The sequence below is a fragment of the Pan paniscus genome, chromosome 7 (assembly GCF_029289425.2).
Source record: "Pan paniscus chromosome 7, NHGRI_mPanPan1-v2.0_pri, whole genome shotgun sequence".
Classification (NCBI taxonomy): domain Eukaryota; kingdom Metazoa; phylum Chordata; class Mammalia; order Primates; family Hominidae; genus Pan; species Pan paniscus.
This window is the reverse complement of record NC_073256.2, coordinates 141069315-141093109: the sequence shown is the minus strand read 5'-3', so window position 1 is coordinate 141093109 and position 23795 is coordinate 141069315. Positions and strand designations below refer to the sequence as shown.

At 46.9% G+C, this 23795-nt stretch overlaps 2 protein-coding genes across 24 annotated transcripts in view; one reads left to right on the top strand and one right to left on the bottom strand.

Annotated features, from left to right (window-relative positions):
- The window catches only part of FAM91A1 (family with sequence similarity 91 member A1), a 203298-nt gene that overhangs the window by 154655 nt on the left and 24848 nt on the right, over positions 1 to 23795 (bottom strand). The gene's annotated exons all lie outside the window — the stretch shown is intronic.
- On the top strand, positions 7789 to 17108 carry KLHL38 (kelch like family member 38). Its single transcript, XM_003820478.8, has 4 exons — positions 7789 to 8004; positions 8663 to 10013; positions 14560 to 14665; positions 15545 to 17108. The coding sequence occupies exons 2-4, from the start codon at positions 8664 to 8666 to the stop codon at positions 15832 to 15834; spliced, it is 1746 nt and encodes a 581-aa protein (XP_003820526.1). The 5' UTR covers positions 7789 to 8004; position 8663; the 3' UTR covers positions 15835 to 17108.

Sequence of the window (23795 nt, the reverse complement as noted above, 5' to 3'; positions counted from 1 at the left end):
CTCAGAGACCCAGAGTACAGACCAATCTTAAAAACAATCTTAAAACTGACCAGCTATTCTCTACTACACAGGTGACATCTTTTGAGGCAACCAGAGTACAGTGTTACACACACACACACACACACACCATACCATATTTTTCAGAGACTGCAACTCTCAAGCACAGAACAGGGCAAGATGTGGAAGACAGTGAAGAGTGCTCATGTCAAGGGATCCTCTGCCTCCTCAAAGTCGGAGTGGAGTCAGCGTAAAAACAAACAAACAAAAAAGGCTATAAATCACTCAATTCGCAGACTTCTATTCTGCAGCACTTCAGCTTTTCCAGAATAAGAAGAGCAGTTTCTAGAGATATTTGAAGAAAAAAATTTGACCCCTAACTGTTATACCAAGCCAAGTTATTGTTCATAGGTGGTAGGAGATGGAGACTCTTGAGGATTCAGAAAATACACCTCTCCTATATTATTCCTTTAAAAAATTGCAATATCGGCAGAGGTGGGCAGATCACTTGAGGCCAGGAGTTTGAGAACAACCTGGGCAACATGGTGAAACCCTGTCTCTACTAAAAATACAAAAATTAGCCGGGCATGGTGGTGCGCGCTTATGTCCCAGTTACTCAGGAGGCTGAGGCAGGAGGATTGCTTGAGCCTGGGAGGCGGAGGTTGTAGTGAGCCAAGTGCACGCCACTGCAGTCCAGCCTGGGCAATGGGAGTGAAACCCTGTCTCAAAAAAAAAAAAATGCAATTTAATGAACTCCTATTCAAAGATGAATCAGAATTAAACATTTAAGAATGAGAAACTTGTGGCATAAAAAACCTGGCAGCTCGGGTGTAAATCAGCCAAACACAGAGCTAAGTGTAAATAATTGTCATAAATAAAAGCAAATAGCAAAGTAATTCTTAAAAGATACATTATATAAAATTTGATGACAGTAATCCAAGCCTTAATTAAACCCCAGATTATTTTCATAAAAGCCTGAAAATGGGAAGAAATAAAAGTGTTCTAGATTTGTTTTCTTACTAGCAGGGAGTCAAAAAATATTTCTTTACTCTTGTTTTTGATCATTAGAAAAACATAGGTTAAAAAATGTTTTTGGAAAAACTTAAAAGACAGACACTTATAAAAATACAAAGAAGGAAGCAAACAGTCTCCACGGTCAAACTCTGTCACCAAATTCTATTATATTTCATCTCTGCCTTTACTAATAAGGGGCAGAGGGCTAAGGTTTATTTCTTCCCTCAAAGAGCTAAAACCTAAAATAGGAGAGAGAGATGGAAACACATGACAAAAATTCAGGTGATATGAGAGCTCTATGTATAAAGATATATGTATAAAGTTCTCCAGAAGGTTACCAAGAATTCATGGTGGGAGGGTGATGAGATTGCAAGGAGGGAGGTTGGGGAAGGCTCTCCTACAGAACAATTTGGACACTTAAATTATTTATTTGTCTGTCTTTCCTACAATATTGTAAGTTCTGTGTAGACCGAGACTTCGTCTGATTCTCTAGAGTCTGTATGTACAGATGAATGGATGATGGATGAATGGATGATGGATGGATGGAGGATGAATGGATGGATGATGATGGATGGCTGGATAAATGGATGGATGAATAGATGATGGATGGATGAAGGATGAATGTATGGATAGATGATGAATGGCTAGATAAATGGATGGATGGATGGAGGATGAATAGATGATGGATGGAGGATGAATGGATAAATGAATGCTGGGTGGGTGAAGGATGGATGGATGGATGGATGCTGGATGGATGGATGAATGGATGAATGGATAGATGATGGATGGATGGATGGGTGGATGAATGGACGGATGATGGATGGATAGATAGATGAATGAACAGATGGATAAATGATGGATGGATGGATGGATGAATGAATGGATAAATGATGGATGGATAGATGAATAGATAGATGCTGGATGAATGGAGGATGGATGGATGGATGGATGGATGGATGGATAGATGATGGATGGATGGATGGGTGGATAGATGGATGGATGGATGATAGATGAATGGATAGATGATGGATGGATGGATGGGTGGATAGATGGATGGATGGATAGATGAATGGATGGATATATGGATGGATAGATGGTGGATGAGTGGATGGATAGATGATGGATGGATGGAGGATGGATAATGAATTGATGGAGGATGGATGGATAGATGGATGGAGGGAAGATGGATGGATGGAAGATGGGTGAATGGATGGATGGATGAATGGATGATAGATGGACAATGGATGGATGGATGGAAGATGGGTGGATAGATGGATGAATGGATGATGGATGGACAATGGATGAATGGATGGATGGATAGATGATGGATGGATGGATGGATTGGTGGAGGATGGATGGATGGATGATGGATGGATAGATGGATGATGGATGGAGGATGGATGGATGGATGAATGGATGATGATGGACGATGCGTGGGTGGATAGATGGATGATGGATGGAGGATGAATGGATGGATGGATGATGGATGGATAGATGGATGATGGATGGAGGATGGATGGATGGCTGAATGAATGGATGATGGATGGAGGGAGGATGGATGAAGGATGGATGATGAATTGATGGAGGAGGGATGGATGATGGATGAATTGGTAGATGGATAAATGGATAGATGGATAAATAACCCTTCCTTGCTTGATTCCCATTTCCCATAGAGATCCTAACTAATCCCACTTTAAGGTAATAAAATTTACCCTCCCAGTCAGTCCTTCATCTGTAAGCCTCCCACCTTCTATCCCACAAGTTGGTAGCAAATTGCCAAACCATTCCTGAGTGGTCAGGGGGAGGTGATGTTTTTGCCTAAATGCCTATCTCACCAAGAGGGAACGCCTGGTCCAGGGGAGCAGAAAGGCCAAGACAGTGTATTATTCTTCGTGACTCACAGTGCTGAAACAGGAGAGTAAGAAAGCATCCTTGGTCCTGTTCTTTCTTTCTTCCCAGTTTGAAAGCCCAGAAAGCCGATCTGTGGCATAAATGATGGATGAGGTCAGACTTTAGTTTGCAGGAAGAAAGAGGGGGGCAGACAGCCGGGTTATACCAACAATCTGCTAGCCATCCTGACGTCATCTGTGTTGTCCTTTTTTTCCCCCTTATTCTCCCCAGGGGAAAAAAATATGAAGATATTTTCTGGTGATGGAGCAGGGTGGAGGAAGAGTTGGGAATGCAGACATTTGCACTACTGGCCTAGTCGGAGTAGCCTTAAAATTTTTGCTTCTGGCGGACGGTCGTCATGGCAACCCCTGGACTCATGGATCAGGCCCCCTTTCTGCCTTTGTCTGGAGTACAAAGTCCTTGTTCAGCTTTCCACGGGCTGCTGAAAAAACACACCCAGCCAGATAGACACAGACACAGATAGACAGGCTCTCACATATACTTAAAAACATTTAAAATCTTATATCAAGACCCAGGTTTCTTCCTACAGCTTATAATGATTCAGTTAATTGCAACCTTACCTGTCTGCTCCTCATGTTTCTCTCCACCTGTAAGAACAGGAGATTCTCTGATGCTGGCAGGGGACAGCCTTCCAGAGAGACTGCAGCACCACAGGGGCCTTTATGTGCATGTTTGTCCACCCTTGAAACACAGCAATCACCATAGCTATGGTTCCTAATTAGAGTGAGGGGACTTCTCCTGGAAGGGGCAGATGGGGAGCACGGCCCCGAGTGGGTTGAGAGGACTGAGGGTAGGGTTGTGGCAGAGAGTGTTTTGTGGCTTCCCAGCTGTTGTTGTCAAACCTGCTGCTGACAGGAGCCAGCCTGCCCTTTCCTTGGGGACCCAGACCCCGCACACCCAGATAGGAAAGAAACCAAGGCCTCCTGAGTCAAAGTGCCCACCATGGCAATCCAAAACTCCAGGAGGGAAAATGAAGGCTTTCCAGATTGACTTACAAGGGCAAACTCATCAAGGGCACCTGCTGGGAGCTCGACTTAGGTTTCTTCTCTGCACTTGGCTTCAGGCCAGAGCCGTGAGGAAGCTCTGAAGAGCCCTCATCCCTCAGTCTCAGTTTCTCCCAGTCCCTGTTCTAGGCCACAGATTGCAGAGAACACCTCAGGGTACAAACCACAGGAAGGTGATCTAGAAGGGCCAGGTGAGGAAATAAGTGCAGAGAGGTTAATTGACTCATCCAAAGATGCACAGCTAGTCGATAGCAGAGCCCAGACTGAATGCCAGGACTCCTGGAGGCTAAGTAGATGATGAGGAACACAGCAATTGCTCAAGGAAAAGGAAAATGCTAGAATGCACAGGGGACCAATTGAGACACTGAAAACCAGGCACCAAGACCCATTGGAATCTAATGAGATTAATTTTAGAGTAATAATATAATACTGACCATACTTTACTGTGAATATACACTGTGCCAGGCACTTTACTGCATACTGCACATACATTATTTCACTGTGACAAGGATAGTTATCCCCACTTAACAGATGGAGAAACTGAGGCTGGAGGAATAAATAACTTACCCGAGACCACATGAATACTGAGGGGAAATGCCAAGATTATCCCCAGCCCTTCTTCCCCCAAAGTTCAGGCCTTGACTTGTTATGATACTGACTTTCATCAAAAGGAGGGCCGTGATTCATGCCTGTAATCCCAGCACTTTGGGAGGCCAAGGTGGGTGAATCTCTTGGGCCCAGCAGTTCAAGACCAGCCTGGGCAACATAGCAAAACCCTGTCTCTACAAAAAACACAAAAAATAGATGGACGTGGTGGCTCATGCCTTTAGTCTCAGCTTCTCAGGAGGCTGAGGTGGGAGGATCACTCGAGCCTCAGAGTTGGAGGCTACAGTGAGCCATAATCATGCCACTGCACTCCAGCCTGGGCCACAGAGTGAGACCCTGTCTCAGAAGAAACAAAAAAAGGAGAAACAATGAGCTGAATGTCCTCATTGATGTCATTTCTTTTAGGTTGCCATATGTTCAGGCCCCAGACTAAGACATCTTCCAGATGAAAGTTAAGACAAAAAGTATAAACCTCCCTGAGAGAAATCAACTCATGAATGGGCTGGTTGGGCTACATGTGGGTGGTAGAGATGCTTTTTTGGGTCAAGCTTGGGCTTATATATGTGTGTTTGCCATGTTGAACACTAAGACTCTGTGTCTTGACATTTGACATCTGACCTAGAACCAGGATCCTCCTGGTAGGACAGGCCAACAAAACAGGGCCTATTTTTTCTAAACATTAGAAACCAAAAGATTTAGTAAAGTTGGTCAGACATTGATGCTGCACACCAAGGTCTATCTGAACAATTGACAGAGCTGGATTCCAGAAAGTTTAATTAGTAAGGGGATGTAGGGGAAAATCCAACATCCTTCCCAGGGAACGGTGCTGTGTTAATTCACTCCTAGGATCCCCTACCTATTACCCTCAGAACAAATCCTTGGCTTGCTTGCTGCCTGGAAGAGAAATCATGCAGGTGTTTCAGAGCATTAAGGAAGTTATTTCTTCCTCATGTTCACTCCGAGGTCAAGGACAAGAATGCTAGCTTTGGCGTTGGGAGGACCTCAGTTCAGTTCCCAGCCTGAACTTAAGTCTTGCACTGCAGTATAAAACAAGTGTTTTACTTTTCACTTCATCACATTATTGGATTTGATTATGTGGATAATCAGGGCTGCTCCAGAGCATATTTGCAGGGCAGTCTACACAGTAAGCCATACATGGCAGCTCTGCAAAACCGGCACAGCAGACGGTGGTGTGAAGTCCACCCAGCAAAGCTCCCTCTCTTTCCCCATTCCCCATTCTGTTCCAGCTCAATGCATGAAGTGTATGAAATTCACCCCCTATAAGCCAGGCCCTGTGCTGGGTGCTAGGAATAGAGCTACAATGAAGTCAAGATTCCTGCTGCCCAGAGACTTCCACTCTAATAAGAGAGACACAGGGAAGTAAACATAATCTCAGTGAGGTATGAGGCATGCCATTAGAGGCATGTAGAAGAATGGAAACTGCACAGAGGAGTGTGAAGTTAAGTGTCTTAGAGAGGGGTAAAAAGACTTGCAGAGAAGTGATACACAAACCAAGTTTTGGAAGATGAACAGAAACAGTGAAAATGATAGAGTGAGCAGAGGGGAAGAGCTCATAGAAAGGGATAGAGTACGAATCAGAGGATCCCTGGGCTCTTTCAGGAATGTGGCTACTCACTTATTATGTCACCAGCACAGCTCACCAACTCGGACATATGGAGGAAGAGCTCCTCTCGCCTGCTCCCTGCTTGTGCCTCCATGGGTCTCTGACCCCCTTAGCTTAGGCCTCCTGCTCCTAATTCTGGCCTCCAGGCCTGTGGCCCCAGTAACATGTTTTGGATCCATTTCCCTGGCCTTGACCTTCTGGACTCTTTTGGGCATAATCCACTCTACGATCGGCAACTGTGAATGAGAAACCCTCTTCCTTCCACCCTGCCCTGTGGTGTCCCAAAGGCCAGGCCAGCCCAGCTTCCCCAACAGTGACCAGATGCATACAAGGATCTGTAAGTGTCTCATGGAGCTAGATTACCACACATGAGTGGCAGTAGACATGGTTCCAGAAGCAGACAGGACACCAATCCGATTCTGGCTAAGGAGTCCTGCAGACATGGGGAGCCACTGAAGGGCCTGATGCTGGGGACTGGCAAATTCTGAGTTGCCTTCCCAGGGGCTGCTCCAGAGGAGACAGGGTGGATGTATTGGAGAGAGAAGTACTAGGAGCAAAGAAAAAAAAATGCATGGAAGACCATTGCACTAGTTGAGCAAGACTTTGAGTAGGAGACAAAGTCAGGCTTCCCTGCCTTTTGTGGCTAAGACAATCATGGACCTTCCTGAAGGCAGGGGCAGAACAGACCTGAGGTCCCCCTCACTCTCTCTCGTGATTCTGATTATTATTGAAAGCTGCCTCCTACCACATCACTATCATCATTCCTCCCCCGATTCTCTACCTCCTGCTTCTTTTCCTCCTCCTCCTCTTCCTCCTCCTCTTCTTCCTCCTCTCTTCTCTCTCCCTCCCTCTGTCCCTGCTTCTTCTTCCTCCTCATCCTCCTTCATCTTCTTTCTCTCTCCCCCTAAAGCAATATGCCTTGCCTCCTGCCTCTAGCTCAAGCTGCCAGACAAGACAAAATGGAAAAGTAAGACAGAAAAGGAAGTCTGAACTATAAAAAGCCAGCTGAAGAGCAATCAGCACGTGTCTGGGAGAGGCAGACGTGACAGGAGGAGCTCGGCCTTACCACTGTCAATCAGAGGTTCCTGAGTAAGGAGACCTGACAAAGGTTTGGGCCTTCAGGAGTCTGGAAACCCTGGGATGCTCAACAACAACAACAACAAAAAACAACAACTTTTGTCATGGATTTCATCACCTAGGATCCTGGAGGAGGAAATCACAGCTCTCCCCAGCGATCCTGCCAGGCAGATGGTGGGAAATAGAGATCCATTGAATAGCACCCACAGGCTCATGTTCCGGCTTCCCCTGTGACCACCTGCCACCTTCACTGTGGCCCAGAACCATCTTCAGTGACTCTCCACAGGTCACAGCAACCTGTTTACAGATGGCTAGAATTCCCAAGCACTTTTAGGACAGGGGACTCGGGATGGTTCCAAGAAGACAGCAAAGTCTTCTCTAAGAGAAGCCGCTCCTCCCAATCTATTTTTGCCGATGTAAACACTTGCCAAGGAAACAAGGCATGTGGGCATGCGCCGGCCCTGCAGGCCCTCGGGTTGCTGCAAAAGGCAACTGGAAAGTCACATGTCATAACAGTGGAAAGTACATATGCAACTATTCTTAGCCCTGGAATGTATACACTGTCTCCCTGCCCAGCAGTCCTTGCACAAAGCTCTAGAAAACTATGAAAGTGCCTTCAGCATAAACAAATCCAGAAATCTCCCAGGACAAATCATTTGCCAACTGAAAGAAAGGCCTGGGGTTTAGGGTTTCCCTCAGAGCTAGAGGTAGAAACTCTCCGGGGGGATAAGTCAGACCAGGCACCAGTGGATGTCACCGCAGCAAAACAAGGTAAGTGTCCCTCATGCTTATTTCTTCTGCAAGTAGAAAACCAGGTGTCATCCAATAAACCAGGGGATTGTTTGGTCTTTCCTTTTATTTATTCTATCTTTAAAACAAGACTCAATGAAGTCATATTTAAATATATGCATCAAAGGTCCATTTTCTTCCCTCATTTCTGTCCAGTGACCAGAGGGCCACACCTCCAGAATATCATCCTTGGGGAATGATTGACACCCAGAAAGAGAGGTTTAGACATCTGTTACTCAATAACAGATATGCCATCGATCTGGAAAAAGGCTCATGAACTTCTGCTGGTCAAATCCATGGACTGTTATCTTGCTTCAGACTAACATTTCAGCTTCTGATAACAGAGTAACTTCCAACAACTTTAGTTTGTTTGTTTGGTTGTTTCTCTCAGATTAGCTGAAGATACTATTTGCCTATTACTTTTGAAAATAACCATAACCCAAAAGGGCTCAGGTCTGAGATGTATGTGGCCTTCCTTTCCAATCTTCCCTACACAATATCCATGGTGACATCCGCAAACATCATGGGGAATGGAATAGGAGCACTGGTCTTGGAGTCCCTGCAGCTGAACCCTCCAGCACATGCAGCTGAGAAAGATTTGACTCTTGCTGACTCTGGGGGCTTCCTTCCCTCTTTGTAGGATGGACAAGGAGTCACCAGATGGGCTGCTCTTCAAAGACCACGACTTCTCTTCTGATTTGTTGAGGCAGCTCAACAGCTTAAGGCAAAGCAGGATCCTGACTGATGTGAGCATCTGTGCCGGTGCCCGGGAGATCCCCTGCCACCGCAATGTGCTGGCCTCCAGCAGCCCCTACTTCAGGGCTATGTTCTGCAGCAGCTTCCGGGAGAAGAGTGAAGCCAAAGTGCAGCTGAAAGGCATTGACCCCCCAACCCTGGACCAGATCGTCTCCTACGTGTACACGGGGGAGGCACGCATTGCTGCTGACAATGTCCTCCCCGTGATGGAGGCCGCCTCCATGCTACAGTTCCCCAAGCTGTTTGAGGCCTGCTCCTCGTACTTGCAGAGCCAGCTGGCCCCCAGCAACTGCCTGGGCATGATCAGACTCTCAGAAATCTTAAGCTGCGAGACCCTCAAGAAGAGAGCCAGGGAGGTGGCACTGACGTCCTTCCCAGAGGTGGCTGCATCGGCCGACCTGAAGGAGCTCTGTGCCTTGGAGTTGAGGGACTATCTCGGAGATGATGGGCTCTGTGGGGAGGAGGAAAAGGTGTTTGAGGCCCTCATGGTTTGGATCAAGCATGACCTCCAGGCCCGGAAGCGATACATGCAGGAACTGTTCAAGCAGGTCAGGCTGCAGTACATCCACCCGGCCTTCTTTCACCACTTCATCGCCAACGATGCCCTCCTGCAGTCCTCGCCTGCATGCCAGATCATCTTGGAGACCGCCAAGAGACAGATGTTCTCTTTGTGTGGCACCAGCGTCCCAGACTGCAAACTCCTGTTGCATGTCCCTCCAAGAAACTCTTACCAAGACTTCCTCATCCTCTTGGGCGGAAGGAAGGACAGCCAGCAGACCACCAGGGACGTCCTACTGTACAGCAAACAGACCGGCCAATGGCAGAGCCTTGCCAAACTCCCGACACGGCTGTACAAGGCCTCTGCCGTCACCTTGCACCGCAGCGTCTATGTGCTGGGAGGCATGGCTGTCAGCTCAGGGAGGAGTCTGGTCAGTCACAATGTCTACATCTTCTCCCCGAAACTCAATCAGTGGAGGCTGGGGGAGCCCATGCTGGTGGCCCGCTACTCCCACAGAAGCACTGCCCATAAGAACTTCATCTTCTCCATCGGGGGGATTGGAGAAGGGCAGGAGCTCATGGGCTCCATGGAAAGGTATGACAGCATCTGCAATGTCTGGGAGAGTATGGCCAGCATGCCCGTGGGGGTGCTCCACCCCGCAGTTGCCGTGAAAGACCAAAGACTCTATCTCTTTGGAGGAGAGGACATCATGCAGAACCCTGTGCGCCTTATCCAGGTAAATGGCCGGTTCTTCCCATCACGTAACTGCATGAGTATGTGTGCATGGACACACCCACACCTGCATGCACACACATGCACATGCACACATACACACCAACAAACACACATATGCACATAAATATATATATGCACACATATACACAAACACACATATGCATACATGTGTGCACACACATATGCAGAAATGTATATTCATGCATACATGCATACACATATGCACACATATATGCAGATGCCAACATGCATACGTGTGCACATGCATACACATATACAATTCATGCATGCATACACACATTTACATATATCTACACATGCATGCACACATTTATACATATGCACGAACACAAATACGTACATGCACACATGAACACACATGTGCACCCATGTACACACATACCAACACTTGTTATTTGCAAGGAAGGAAGAGAGGAAGGGAGGGAGGGAAGAAGGATTTTCAGCAAGATATTTTTCAATTTATGAATTTTTTTGTGCAAAAATAATACATAACAAAGGATATCAAATACCATCCCTATGCACAGAGTTTATCTTCATTTGATGAGAAAAATATATATCTAAAAATTCAAGTTATTATATAGCACATTGAATGTCAGATAGTGAAGTCCCATAGGAATTTGGCAGGTGCTTCTAACTCAAGTCAGTAAGGCCTTAAAAGAAGATTCCCAAGCCTTGGTCCACACCTCTGTGACCAAATCCCCTGGAACCGGACCTCACATCACTGAATCAAAATATCTTTGTGTGAGATCCTAAAATGTATGGTTTACAAAAGTCCCCAGGAGACTCTAAGGTGCAGCCAGGTTGGGAAACCCCTACTTTTAATGATTGGCAGACATTAATTTCACTAACAAGCTGTCTGAGAAGTATGCTCAATAAAGGCCACATTTCAGAATATTAAGTGTTTTCCAGCTTTATGCAAGTTCCTGGTAATCTCTGCAGAACGTGAATATTGAGCCTGCCTTTACAGACAATCAGAAGCACCCACGAGATGTACTTTGCTCATTTATGAGAGTTATGTTGAACACCAACCATTGTGAAGGGCCTGGAGACCCAGCAATTTACACATAACCCTCAGTTGCAATTCAGACGCTGAAGAGAGGGGTGCTCTAAGAGCACAGGCGGGATGCCCTAAACCAGTCTAGAGCAAGCTTGCCCAACACGCATACAGCCCAAGACAGCTTTGAATGCGGCCCAACACAAATTCATAAACTTTAAAACATGATGGGATTTTTTTTTGCGATTTTTTTAGCTCATCAGCTATCATTAGTGTTAGTGTGCTTTATGTGTGACCCAAGACAACTCTCCTTCCAATGTGGCCCAGGGAAGCCAAAAGACTGGACACCGCTGGTCTAGAGAGAATCAGAGAGAGTGCCAGGGTTAAGGGAATGTTGGAGCAAACCCTGTGAAGTTGGCTGAAGCTGACTTGAGCAGAGGGGCAGGAGAGGAGAGAGGAAGGTGGGGATGGAGAATAAAAGAGGAGGGGGAGGGGTGGGGTGGGTGCTAAGAAAGCACGTAAGGGAAGATCCGACTTAGAGGGAGATGCAGGAAGCTCCTGCACCTCCTGAAGCCGGAGTCAGAGTTCTCTCTTGAGGGAGGGGGAGTAGTCCTGGGTAAGGGAGCAGCTCACATGAAGGCCCTGAAGCACAAACAGGTGCAGCCCATGGCCTTGGACAATGAAGTTGCAAGACAGAGCAAAGAGGAGAAGAGCAGTGTGCAGAGGGGTGGCTAGGGGCGGGCGTCAGTCCTCATGCAATCTCCATCAGCCCCCTTCTCAGGCTACCGGGAGCAACCTCCTCCGCCCACATCGCAACCCCTGAGCCCCTCCTAGAAAAATCCTGGAACCTTCTTGAGGGATGGATATTTGTGGAGATGAGGCTGGCCTGGCTGGGCTTTCTAGGCCTTGTCAAAGAATTGGGATTAGCCTGAGAGGAACAGAACTTCACTGAAGGCTTTCAAGAAAGGTGAATGAGGTAAAACACATTCACATTTTTAGAAGTTCCATCTGGCTGCCTTGTAGAGAAGGGATTGGAGGGGGCCTGAGTGGACAAAGGGGAGAACTGGGAGACTCTTCTAGAGTTCCAGGCAAGGGTGGTGATGGCTTGGACTCGGTCAGTTCCAGTGAAGATTTTTTTCTTGCCTTCACTTCTCCAGCCATTACTTTCAGCTCCTCCCTGACCATCCAGGCAGATTCCGAGTCTTTCTAGAATCGCTGTTCCAAATCCCACTCCTCTACTTGAAGTGGGGGAGACATTCTGCTCCCCTCCAGGCTCTGACCACACCATACAGATAACAAAGTGCTTCCATGTCAAGCTGGAGCCCCTCCTTCTTTTCTATTTTTCAAAACAGTCAACAAATACGTTCATTATTTCACATTGCAAAACTGCCATCGACCTTCTGAGAATAAAACTCAAAGTTTAAGCTTCAAGCTAGCATATCAAGAAATGTATAGTACCATCAAACAAGATGTTGCCAAGCCAAGAAAATATTAAACCTCTGAGGGATCCTTTTGCATTTCAGGATTAAGAAGACAGAGAAGGGGGAAAGTATTCATTTGGATGCTTTTCTTATCTACTTTGCACTAGCTTTGACATAGACATTCTACTCATTCGAATATAGTTTAAAATGAATGCTGGGAGTCGCTTGATGGAGCAGGTTGGATTTTCAGGCACCGGTTGAGAGTTTTCTTCATAGGCTTGTTCATCTGTGTGTATGCGTTCTTTTCAGAACTACGCTGCCATGGGGTATGATGCAAATCGCACTGTACCTGTACCTTTCCACCTGGCCTTCTCTCTACCTGTTTCTGGATGGCATTAAGCAAATCCTTTACCATAACAAAATATCGCTTCCTTCACTGGTCAAAGATCATCCTTTGTTATCCTTGCCCCAGCCTCTTTGGGGTATTATGAGCATGGTGAGCAAATGTTTAATCTATTTTTAAAGCCGTACCCAAAGCTGAAGGAGAACAGAAAGGCCAGGAGGCAATTATTCATTCAAGTAAAATGCAACCAGTGTTTGCTTTTCTTCCAAGGATCCCACTTTCCAGAGAGTTTGTCACTTACATATTTTCCGATGAAACGGCCATTGTGACCTTCCCTTCCTCTAGCACTTGGCCTCTTCCAGGATTCACTGACTTCTTGAAGGACAGACAGAGACCTCACGAGGTCTCCAGTCTCAAAAGCCTTCATCAGGAAAGGCCACAGTTTCATGGCTCCAGGCAGAGCCATGAGTGTGGTGGTGAAGAGCATGGATTCTGGGCTTGGTCAGAGCAGCTCTCCCACTCACTGTAGTTGTATGACCCTGGGCATGTCATTTGACCTCTCAGAGCCTCAATGGTCTAAACTGAAAGATGGAAGAAATAATAACACCTACCTCATAGGATGGTTATGAAGATCAAGTTTAGTAAACTGATTTTTTAGACATCTTTAATAGTGCTGGTAATCTTACTTTATTTTTATTTTTTGAGAAGGAGTTTCGCTCTGTCACCCAGGCTAGAGTGCAGTGATGTGATCTCAACTCACTGCAACCTCCAGCTCCAGGGCTCTAGTGATCCTCCCACTTCAGCCTCCTGAGTAGCTGGAACTACAGGCATGCACTACCACACGCAGCTAATTTTTTTTGTATTGTTAGTAGAGATGGGGTTTCACCATGTTGGCCAGACTGGTCTCAAACTCCTGACCTCCATGATCCACCCACCTTGGCCTCCCAAAGTGCTGAGATTACAGGCATGAGCCACCGCACCCGGCCTCGTAATTTTATTTTATAGGAAAAGACTTTCTAGCAAAGAATACTATGCCATTTTCCTCTGTAGATAAATGTTCTTGTTCCTTCTTTGCTTATATGAAATTCATCCTATATCTCTTGTGCTAAATTTTGCCCATAATGAACTAATTTACATTTGATATTCAGATTTAAAACTGAGGACACTCACAGGAGAACGTGTTTCGGGGGTGTTGATTTGACACACTGTTTCAAAGCATGGCAAAAGAGCCTGCTCCCTTCGCTTTGGTCTTTCTCCCCTTTCTCTGCTGCATTTTTCTAGGACTGTAATGACTTTCGGGCATGAACGGTTCAAAAGCCTTCCTCACTTAGCCTCAGATTTATTCTTGGCTCTATGACCTTCTTGGATAAACCAGAACATTTAGAAATTTAAACAGGAGCTAGAAATAAAAAATGATCGGAAAACCGTTGGTTTTCTGAATACCCGAGTTTCTTCATTTCTCATTAAAAGAAAAACATGTTCCAAGCAAGGTAAGTAAAACCCATATCACAATGCAAAACTCTTGGTCTATTCTATAGAATTACAGCCAGTGAATTCCTGGGGGTCACAATAAGATCAATTTTTAATCATATACTTCTTCCTGTTTTTCAGTACTGGTTTGTTTATTAACAATAGCTACATTTTTAAAACTGGAAAAAAGCAGACAGAAAAATCTCACTCCTAGTTCACCCTCTTAATTACTACTTCTGTCTTTTTTTAAGAATATTTCACTTTAAAATGCAGTGCCATGATTCTCTCTCTCCCTCAGGTTTATCACATTTCCAGAAACTCGTGGTTCAAAATGGAGACAAGAATGATCAAGAACGTGTGTGCCCCTGCAGTGGTGCTTGGGGAGCGGATTGTCATTGTGGGAGGTGAGTCTGAACAGAGGATCACTGGGCGTGACACAAACTTGGCACCTTCTATGGAAAAAAGGTCACTCATAGACAGATGTTATTCTACAAGACTGTCTTTTCAAAAGCACATCCAACCAACCAGAAGAGCGTGGAGAATCTGACAAAACTCTCTCCTCATCCAGAAGTTTTTCCCTGTCTTTATCTGTAAACAAGGGATGAAATAATACCTATCTCACAGAGCTGTCGTGATAATTAATGTACTCGTGTATCTAAAGCACTTAGCACTATCCCAGATACACGGTAATAAAACACGTTTGCTTCTGCTTATAATATTAGCTACTAATAGTTTGTTTCTCTGTAATCAAATCATAGTGTCATGGTTAAGAGGACTGGTATTGGGGTCAGATGGAACCGGGCTCAAATCCTGGCTCTGTCACTAACTGGCTATATACTTTTTAGCAAGTTAAACATCTTTCTGTGCCTCAGTTTGTCCATCCATAAAACGAGGATCCTAAAAGTAACTACCAGATAGGACTGGTGTGGGGAACCCACTTCTGAGTTTCCAAAGGATTGTCATAGTTCTTGAGTGGGCATTTGAGAGAGGAAGAGGCCAATGAAGCTGAGAAAGTTACAGGAATCAGGAGGCCGCTCCCAATCTAAGAATGGCTTATATGCTGCCTTAACCTGGGGTGAATGTCAGAGTCAGACAGATCTGCGTGCCAGCCCCGACTCTGCCACAAAGCAGGCCTTGGCAGGTTAGCTCAACATCCCACGCTCTAGTTCAGAGCCCCAGCCTCAGCCTTACGCAGTGGCAGGAGTCAGACGCGTCCCAGGACTGCTGACCTCCAGTCCCAGATGAGCAACGCTGAGCTTGCCCATGTGTCATTTGGTTCTCAGGTTACACAAGGAGGATTCTTGCTTATGACCCTCAATCCAACAAATTTGTCAAATGTGCGGACATGAAAGACCGGAGGATGCACCATGGGGCCACAGTGATGGGAAACAAACTCTACGTGACGGGCGGGCGGCGGCTGACCACGGACTGCAACATTGAGGACTCCGCCTCCTTCGATTGCTACGACCCCGAGACGGACACCTGGACATCCCAGGGACACCTGCCGCACAAGCTCTTTGACCATGCCTGCCTCACTCTCCAGTGCATACCCCGCACATCTGGCCTCCCATGAGGTCGACAAGAAACCTTCTGCCCTAGTCAAAATGCCTTCTGTTGCCAGGGACACAAACCCAGCTCCAAAGGGCTTAACCCTTAAAGGCTGCAGGGAGAGCTCACAAGACTGAGGTACCAGAGTCGGGAGGCCTGGAACTAGGCATTGCATTGCCAGAACTCTCTCTCTCCTTCTCTGCTTCTCTCTTTATCTCTCTCCCCCACCTCCATCTGTCTCTGTCTCTCCCCCTTCTTTCTTTCTTTCCCCTATCTCTGTCTGTCTCTCTCTCTCTCTCTTTCTTTTTTTTGAGATGGAGTTTCACTCTGTAGCCCAGGCTGGAGTGCAGTGGTGCTATCTCAGCTCACTGAAACCCCCACCTCCCAGGTTCAAGCGATTCTCACGCCTCAGCCTCCTGAGTAGCTGGGATTATAGGCATGTGCCACCAAGCCCAGCTAATTTTTGCGTTTTAGTAAAGACAGGGTTTCACTATGTTGGCCAGGCTGGTCACGAACTCCTGGTCTCAAGTGATCCACCGACCTCAGCCTCCCAAATGCTGAGATTACAGGCGTGAGCCACCACGCCTGGCCTGTCTCCTTTCTGTCTCAGTTTCTGTCTCTCTTCTCTCTCTCTGAGTCTGTCTGTCTCCCCCTCTCTGCTTCTCTCTCTTCTCTGTCTCTCTGCCTCTCTCTGCCCCCCCCCTCAGTCTCCCCTCTCTCTTCCTCTCTCTCATCCCTAGGTTTTCCTCTCTCTCTAGCAATCTTCTTCATTTACCCACACAGTGTGTGGACAATGACAAATGATAAACCCAGACTCATTTTCCAGCTTTATATCTTCAGGAGAGAACTTTGCCATTATCCATATATTAAACCTAAAAAACAATGCTTATGGGCCTCTTTTGAATTCCATGTCTACCTCTTGAGCCAATCACTGTTGCCAGGACTGGCTAGTCCTGGACCACATCCCCACAGACAGAGGTGGGGTTACCTGTTGTCACTGACAGCCCATCCAAACTGCATATAATGGGTTAGAAGCATTTCCCCAAAGAGAGAAATCCAGACAAAAACCACATCTGCCCAGGACACCACTGAAATCTGGAACAAGAGGGCTGAGAGACCCCAGAGGATTCCTGGAACTGCTTGGTCCAGGTGGCAGCGTGAGAAATTGGCCCTGACCTTGTTTTTCTGCATTCTATGGATGTAGTACATTGAAATTCCAGAGATATATGCACAATTCAGTATCTAATGTTTGTAAAATTATCCTGCACTGCCAGAATAAAGTTTGTTTCTGGTGCCAAATGATGTTTTTCTACAGCCTCTGGGGAGCTATAAACCTGCATAATTAATCAGGATGTTCATTTTGGTCAGTTTTATGAGGATTGCTCTTCTGGGGAAAGTCAACAAATTCCTTCAGTGCTTACAGCAGTCATTGCCCTCAGATGCCAGGGCTGACTATCTCTATAGCTCCCGTTATCTCAAGGTGCCTCCCACACTGGCTCAGTCCCAAACACAGGAATAAGCTGAAGTGGAGAACAGCAGTTCTCAGCGCTGCCTGCACAACACAGTCATCTGGGAAGATGTTTGAAAATGGGGCCAGCTCCATTGGAGAAAAATGAATAGGGATGCTTTGAGGCTGGGGGCAGAACACTGTATTTTTTGAAAAGCTTCCCAGATTTTTGAAATGTACAGTCGGGGTCGAGAACCACCGCTCTGGTCAGCTGTGAGCACGGAAGACCTGCATGGCTGGTTTCATTCCCCTCCTGTCATGGTCAGCCCGTCTGAGCCTAACAATGTAAGCTAAGTCCTCTCCCCACCAATGGAAGCATCTGCCATCAGTCTTGCTGCCCTGAGCCTGGCACCAGAGTTCACTCCAGCTGTAGCCTTCCTCCCCATCTGGCTCTCCAGGTTCATGTTCTAGACTTTTCCTTCTTTCTAAGTTGTCTTTTTTGTACTTCAGATTCTCCTCCTGGGGTCTGAAGCTCTGCTCTGCTCCCCAGATCTCTTGGCTGTGGTTCAGAGACCCTGCTTGGATTGCCAGCCCTGCTCCTCAGCCTGGACACTGTCCCCTTAGCTTCTGGCTGGCATCTTGTTCCAACCTAGTCTCTTTAAACCCCCTCTATTCAGGCTCTCAGTCCCACCTCTATTAATTCACAGGACAGTTGATTGTTTAAAAGGGCATGGAACCCTTCCCCTCTCTTTTGCTCCCTCTCATGTGAAATGCTGGCTCTCTAATATGGTTTGGCTGTGTCCCTACCCAAATCTCATCTTGAATTGTAGCTCCCATAATATGAGAGGACTCTGGTGGGAGATAATTGAATCATGGGGGTGGTTTCCCCCATACTGTTCTCATGATAGTGAATACGTCTCACGAGAGCTGATGGTTTTATAAAGGGTTTCCCTTTTCATTTGGCTCTCATTCTCTCTTGTCTGCCACCATGTAAGATGTGGCTTTCACCTTCCACCCTGATTGTGAGGCCTCCCCAGCCACATGGAACTGTGAGTCCACTAAACGTTTTTTTTTTTATAAATTACCCAGTCTTAGGTATGTCTTTATCAGCAGCATGAAAACGGACTAATACACTCTCCTTCCCCCTCCACCATGAATGGAAGTAGCCCAAAGCCCTCACCAAAAGCAGATGCTGGTGCCATGTTTCTTGGACAGCCTGTATAACCATGAACCAAATAAACCTGTTTTCTTTATTAATTCCCCAGCCTCAGGTATTCCTTCATAGCAACCGAAAATGGACTAACACATCCCCTCTTTCTTTTTCACACTTGCTGTGCCCTCCCCTTGAAAACATTTGCCCCACACATCATACCCACATGGTTCACTCCCTCAACGCCCCCAGGTCTCTGCTCAAAGATGCCTTCCTTCCCTGACCACCCAGCCTTCACATAATCCATCAACAGGTCCTGTCTGCAACACCCCTGGGAAATAGATCACAAACACCTCCAGCTTCTCCATCTTCACTGGTGCTTCCCCAACTCAAGCCATCCTCATCTGATCAGCCTCCAAAATGTGCCCCCTGCTTCCACTCCTGCCCCATGAGCCTTCCTTGAGCAACAGTCAGAGTGATCTTTTTTTTTTTTTTTTTTTGAGATGGGGTCTTGCTCTGTCGCCCAAGCTGGACTGCAGTGGCGCAGTCTCGGCTCATTGCAAGCTCCGCCTCCCGGGTTCACGCCATTCTCCTGCTTCAGCCTCCCAAGTAGCTGGTACTACAGGCGCCTGCCACCACACCCGGCTAATTTTTTGTATTTTTAGTAGAGACGAGGTTTCACCATGTTAGCCAGGATGGTCTCGATCTCCTGACCTCGTGATCTGCCCGCCTCAGCCTCCCAAACTGCTGGGATTACAGGCGTGAGCCACCGTGCCCCGCCAGAGTGATCTTTTTAAAACACAGACCTGAGCATGTTACGCCCGTGCTTAAAATGATTCCATGGCTTCTCAGAGACCTTTGCATAAAGCCCCCAATCCTTTATGTAGCTTCTAGTTCATTCCCTAATCCAGCACCCACCTATCTCTCTGGCCTCATCTTTTGCCACCCTCACTCCTTGAAGTTGTCTCAGGCCCAGCCATCCTTCTTTACTTTACACCCTCCTCTCTTTCCTCAGGGCCTTGGCATGTGCAGTTGCCACTACCTGATACACACCTCTCTTACCTCTTCACCCTACATAATTTCGACTTACACCTTGCACACCAGATTAAGAGTCACAGCATCAGGGGTGTCTTCCATGCTTCCCCCACTCCAGTTTGGGTCAGCTTTCCTATTAAATACCCCTATCATTCCCCCTTTTGTTTTTCTTGTTGTTGCTGGGTTTTTTTTGTTTTTGTTTCTTGTTTTTTGAGATGGGGTTTCGCTCTTGTTGCTCAGGCTGGAGTGCAATGGTGCGATCTCGGCTCACTGCAACCTCCACCTCCTGGGTTCAAGCAATTCTCCTGCCTCAGCCTCCCAAGTAGCTGAGATTACAAGCATGTGCCACCATGCCCAACTAATTTTGTATTTTTAGTAGAGACGGGGTTTCACCATGTTGGTCAGGCTGGTCTCAAACTCTTGATCTCAGGTGATCCACCTGCCTCGGCCTCCCAAAGTGCTTGGATTACAGGCATGAGCCATCGTGCCCGGCCCCCTATTCTTCTCCTTTGAGACTCTTATCCTATTCGTAATTATTTGATCTCTGTTTTCCCCTCTAGACTTCTTATTCTGTCCTGTTCATCTCTGCATTCCCAGGGCTGGCCTCAGTGTCTGCCACATACATTATAGATCTTCCATAAACACATGATAAATGAATTAATGAATTAGTAAGTGAATTAATGAATTAGTCAATGAATTAATGAATTAGTAAAGGAATTAATGAATTAGTAAATGAATGAAGAGGCTGGATCTACATCGTCTCTGAGATCTCCATCACAAATTCAGAGGTAAACATGTTGAGGCACTAGTTCCCATGCCCCAGATCCTCTGCTCGGAGTCATTCTGTCCTTCCCTCTTTCTTTCCCCCGACCCACCCTGAACTGAGCCTGGCAAGTCTGGGGGGTACAAAATCACATGGCCCACCTGGGTCAAGCCTGGTGGGCAAAGGGCTTTATCCAGGGCACCCTATCTGCCTGGAATTAGAAATGGGATTCTTGTCTATAAATGCCTTCTGTGGCCTCCAAAAATCCTTCTGTTGGAGGCTTGCTAATCCCTTGACTATCTTTTCCTTTAGTCTCAGTCCAATATTTAATAAGGCGTCAGAGTCTGTGGCTACTTACAGCTTGTCCAAGTCACCCTGGGGTACAAAAGAACTACATAAATTGCCCCCTGGGATTTATAAAGAAAGATGGCACTAGGGCCAGACACATCGCAGGCCAGCTTTGTGTGTCAAAGAAGACGCCTGCATGGCCAACGAATCCACACACCTGGACATCCCAGCAGCCAAACCCATTATCTGAATTAGGTTGCAAAATAATCTGCAGAATATGAGGGCTCCTCTCCAACCTGCCAAGGACAATCTCAGCCCAGAAAGAAAGAGAGATGGTTTTGGCACAAGGCTTCGTTGGCCTCACTGGCTGGGGAGAGAGTCACAGCTCATGGCTGAGGTCAAAATATATTTAGCCAGCAGCCGTTAAACTGAAACGCTCTAAGTGAAAAATGTCAAACAGCCTGGCTAATCATCTCAACAGGCAATGAGGGAAGAGAGAGAAATTGAAGTAAAGGGCTCAGCAAGAAAACACAAAGATCAAACACCCCATGCCAATGCAAAGCAGTGAGCAGAGGAGAAGGAGCCAGCAGAGAAAACAGCGATGGCAGGAAGGAACTGAAGCAGGGAGATGGGGCAGTCGGGAGCAGGACCTGGGGAGACTGTGGCATTCAGCACCGCACAACCCACCTGACTCCTAGCCAGCATCTTAAAAGAAGGCCTGGCTGTCCTGAGGCCTCCATCAGACCACTCACTGGCCAGGGCATGACCAGCTAGTTACTGCATCGGGTCATTCCCTGGCAGAAGGACATGGCCCCAGCAGGACAGAGTCACTGGAATCCTGGCTCCTCTCTTTGAGACAATTCCTGATACTCTGCCCTTTGAGACCCTCCGGATACTCTGCCCATAAGCAGTGGTGGCTCCTAGGGTGAACCCTCCCGGCCTGGCGCCTCCAGTACCCCTCCAGGTGGCCCCATCCTATGATCCTGCCTTAACCTCTTCAGTATTCACTCTTTCTGGTAACAGCACAAAGGCCCAAGTATCTACTTCTTAAAACCAAAGTCCCAGCATAGGCTGAATTTACCTTTCCCACCTATAACAAAAGCCTGTCATGTCCCAGGGGACAAGGACTGTGACTGGTTTTACTCAAACACGTCATCCTGCCCGGGATGTCTGGGTCCTCCCCTAGCCCCAGTAAACCACGCACATCATGCCTCTGTGCCTTTGCACGTTAGTCCCTCTGCTATGACGCCTTTCCCTGCCCTTCCTAGTGAACTCCTACTTGACCCTCACCTCCTCTGTGGAGCCTTCTCCAAACTTTCTACCCAGGATCCCTCCCTTGATTCTAGCCCCTGTCACATTGAAGCACAATAGGGACTTACTGAATCAGTCTGGAGTGGGAGCTCTTGAAGGGGGCAAGGACAGAGGCTTCATGCCGTTTGAACTCCCAGGACAGGCTCAGTCAGTGTTTGGCAGACGATGCTCACATGCTTGTAGGATGAATGAATGGATGCATGAGTGAATGGGTCCCAAACATCATCGGGGTGTCCAGGCTGCTAAGGGGTGAAAACAAGGGCAAAATTATCAAACAAACTGGGGGTTTAAATCAGATAGAAACCTAGATGTTGTCTAACCTTTAAAAATGATTGCAAGGCCAGGCGCAGTGGCTCCCACCTGTATAATCCTAGCACTTTGGGAGGCCGAGGTGGGTGGATCACTTGAGCCCAGGAGTTCAAGACCAGCCTGGGTAACGTGGTGAGACCCCGTCTCTACAAAAAAGATACAAAAATTATCCAGGCATGGTGGTGGGACCTGTAGTCCCAGTCACTCTGGAGGCTGAGATGGGCGGATCAGCTGAGCCCGGGAGGTCGAGGGTGCTGTGATTGCACCTCTGCACTCCAGAATGGGCAACAGAGAGAGACCCGGTCTCAAAAAAAAAAAAAAATGATTGCAGTTCTATCTGAGAACAATGAAAAACATAGCCTAGAGTAGTAAAATATGACAGGAAGAAAATAATATGGATTTTTACACAGAGAACCTTATTCAAGACCAGCTGAAAGCATAGAGCAGATGGCCTTCGGATGATCAGGATCCCCAGATCTCTGCCAAGGTGCTATCTTCTTAGATCATTTTTCAGAGAATTCCTCCTCCAGTCCCCTGGACTTGGGAGACATTAAAGCCTTTTTCAGCCGAGTTACCCCAATTTCCCTTCCCAACAATCACTTATTGGCAGAAGCAGCATGTTGTACTGCAGAGAACACAAACTTGGGAGCAAAAGAGACCTGGGCTCCATTCGAGTTTGGCAGTTCTACCACTTACTGGCAGTATTACTTTTGACAGGTTTCACCTCTCTGCACCTCAGCTTCCACATCTGTAAAGTGAAGGAATTTTTACCTCCCTGATGAACTGTTTCAAGGACAGAGAGAAAGATCATGGACATTAACGGACACAGGACAGTGTCTACCATAGAGTGGGCAATGGACACAGCTCAGTTCTCTTCTCCTCCTTTCTATTTCGGCCCTTCTCCTTATCCTGATTGCTGCCTAGTCTGCACATCCCCAGTGCAAAACATTCCTAAATATCCACTTTTACCAAGGATCAGCCGTTGAAGCAGATGACTGAGAACAGCCCCTCCATGGCAGCGGCCATGGCTTTTCATGCCAGAGGACCCGCTTCGTGCAGCTTGGTCCGCCTTACAGCCCCTTTCGGAAGGTTTTAATTTTGCAGTTACCCTGACTGTAAGGGTGGCCCTTTTATCTCCACCAGCTAACTGGTCCACCCTTGTTAGTACTACTCTTCTACTTATTCATTCATTCACACACTCGGTTATTCATGCATTCAACAAATATTGGCCATAGACTCCTATGCGTCAGACATCACATTAAATGTGGGAGTGGTGGAGTAGGGTGAGGCTCTAACTACCCAGGAGCTCACAGAGCAGTGGATGTCTCCCAGCCTGATGCGCTGGAACAAGGAAAGGGGCAGGAAAGCAATGGTAAGACTCCAATGGCTCATCTCAGATGCCTCCATACTGTATTTGTTTCCTGGGACTGCTGTTACAAAGTACCACAAACTGGGTAGCTTGAAACAACAGCAATCGATTCTTTTACAGTTCTAGAGGCTAGAAGTTCAAAATCAAAGTGTCAGCAGGGCTGAGCTCCCTCTGAAGGCTCTAGGAAGAAATCCTTCCTCGCCTCTTCCTGGCTTCTGCTGGTTCTAACCATCTTTGACTTTCCTTGGCTTACCGCTGCTTTACTCCCATCTGCCTGAGTCCTCCCACGGCCTTCTCTTTCTGTGCCATTTTCT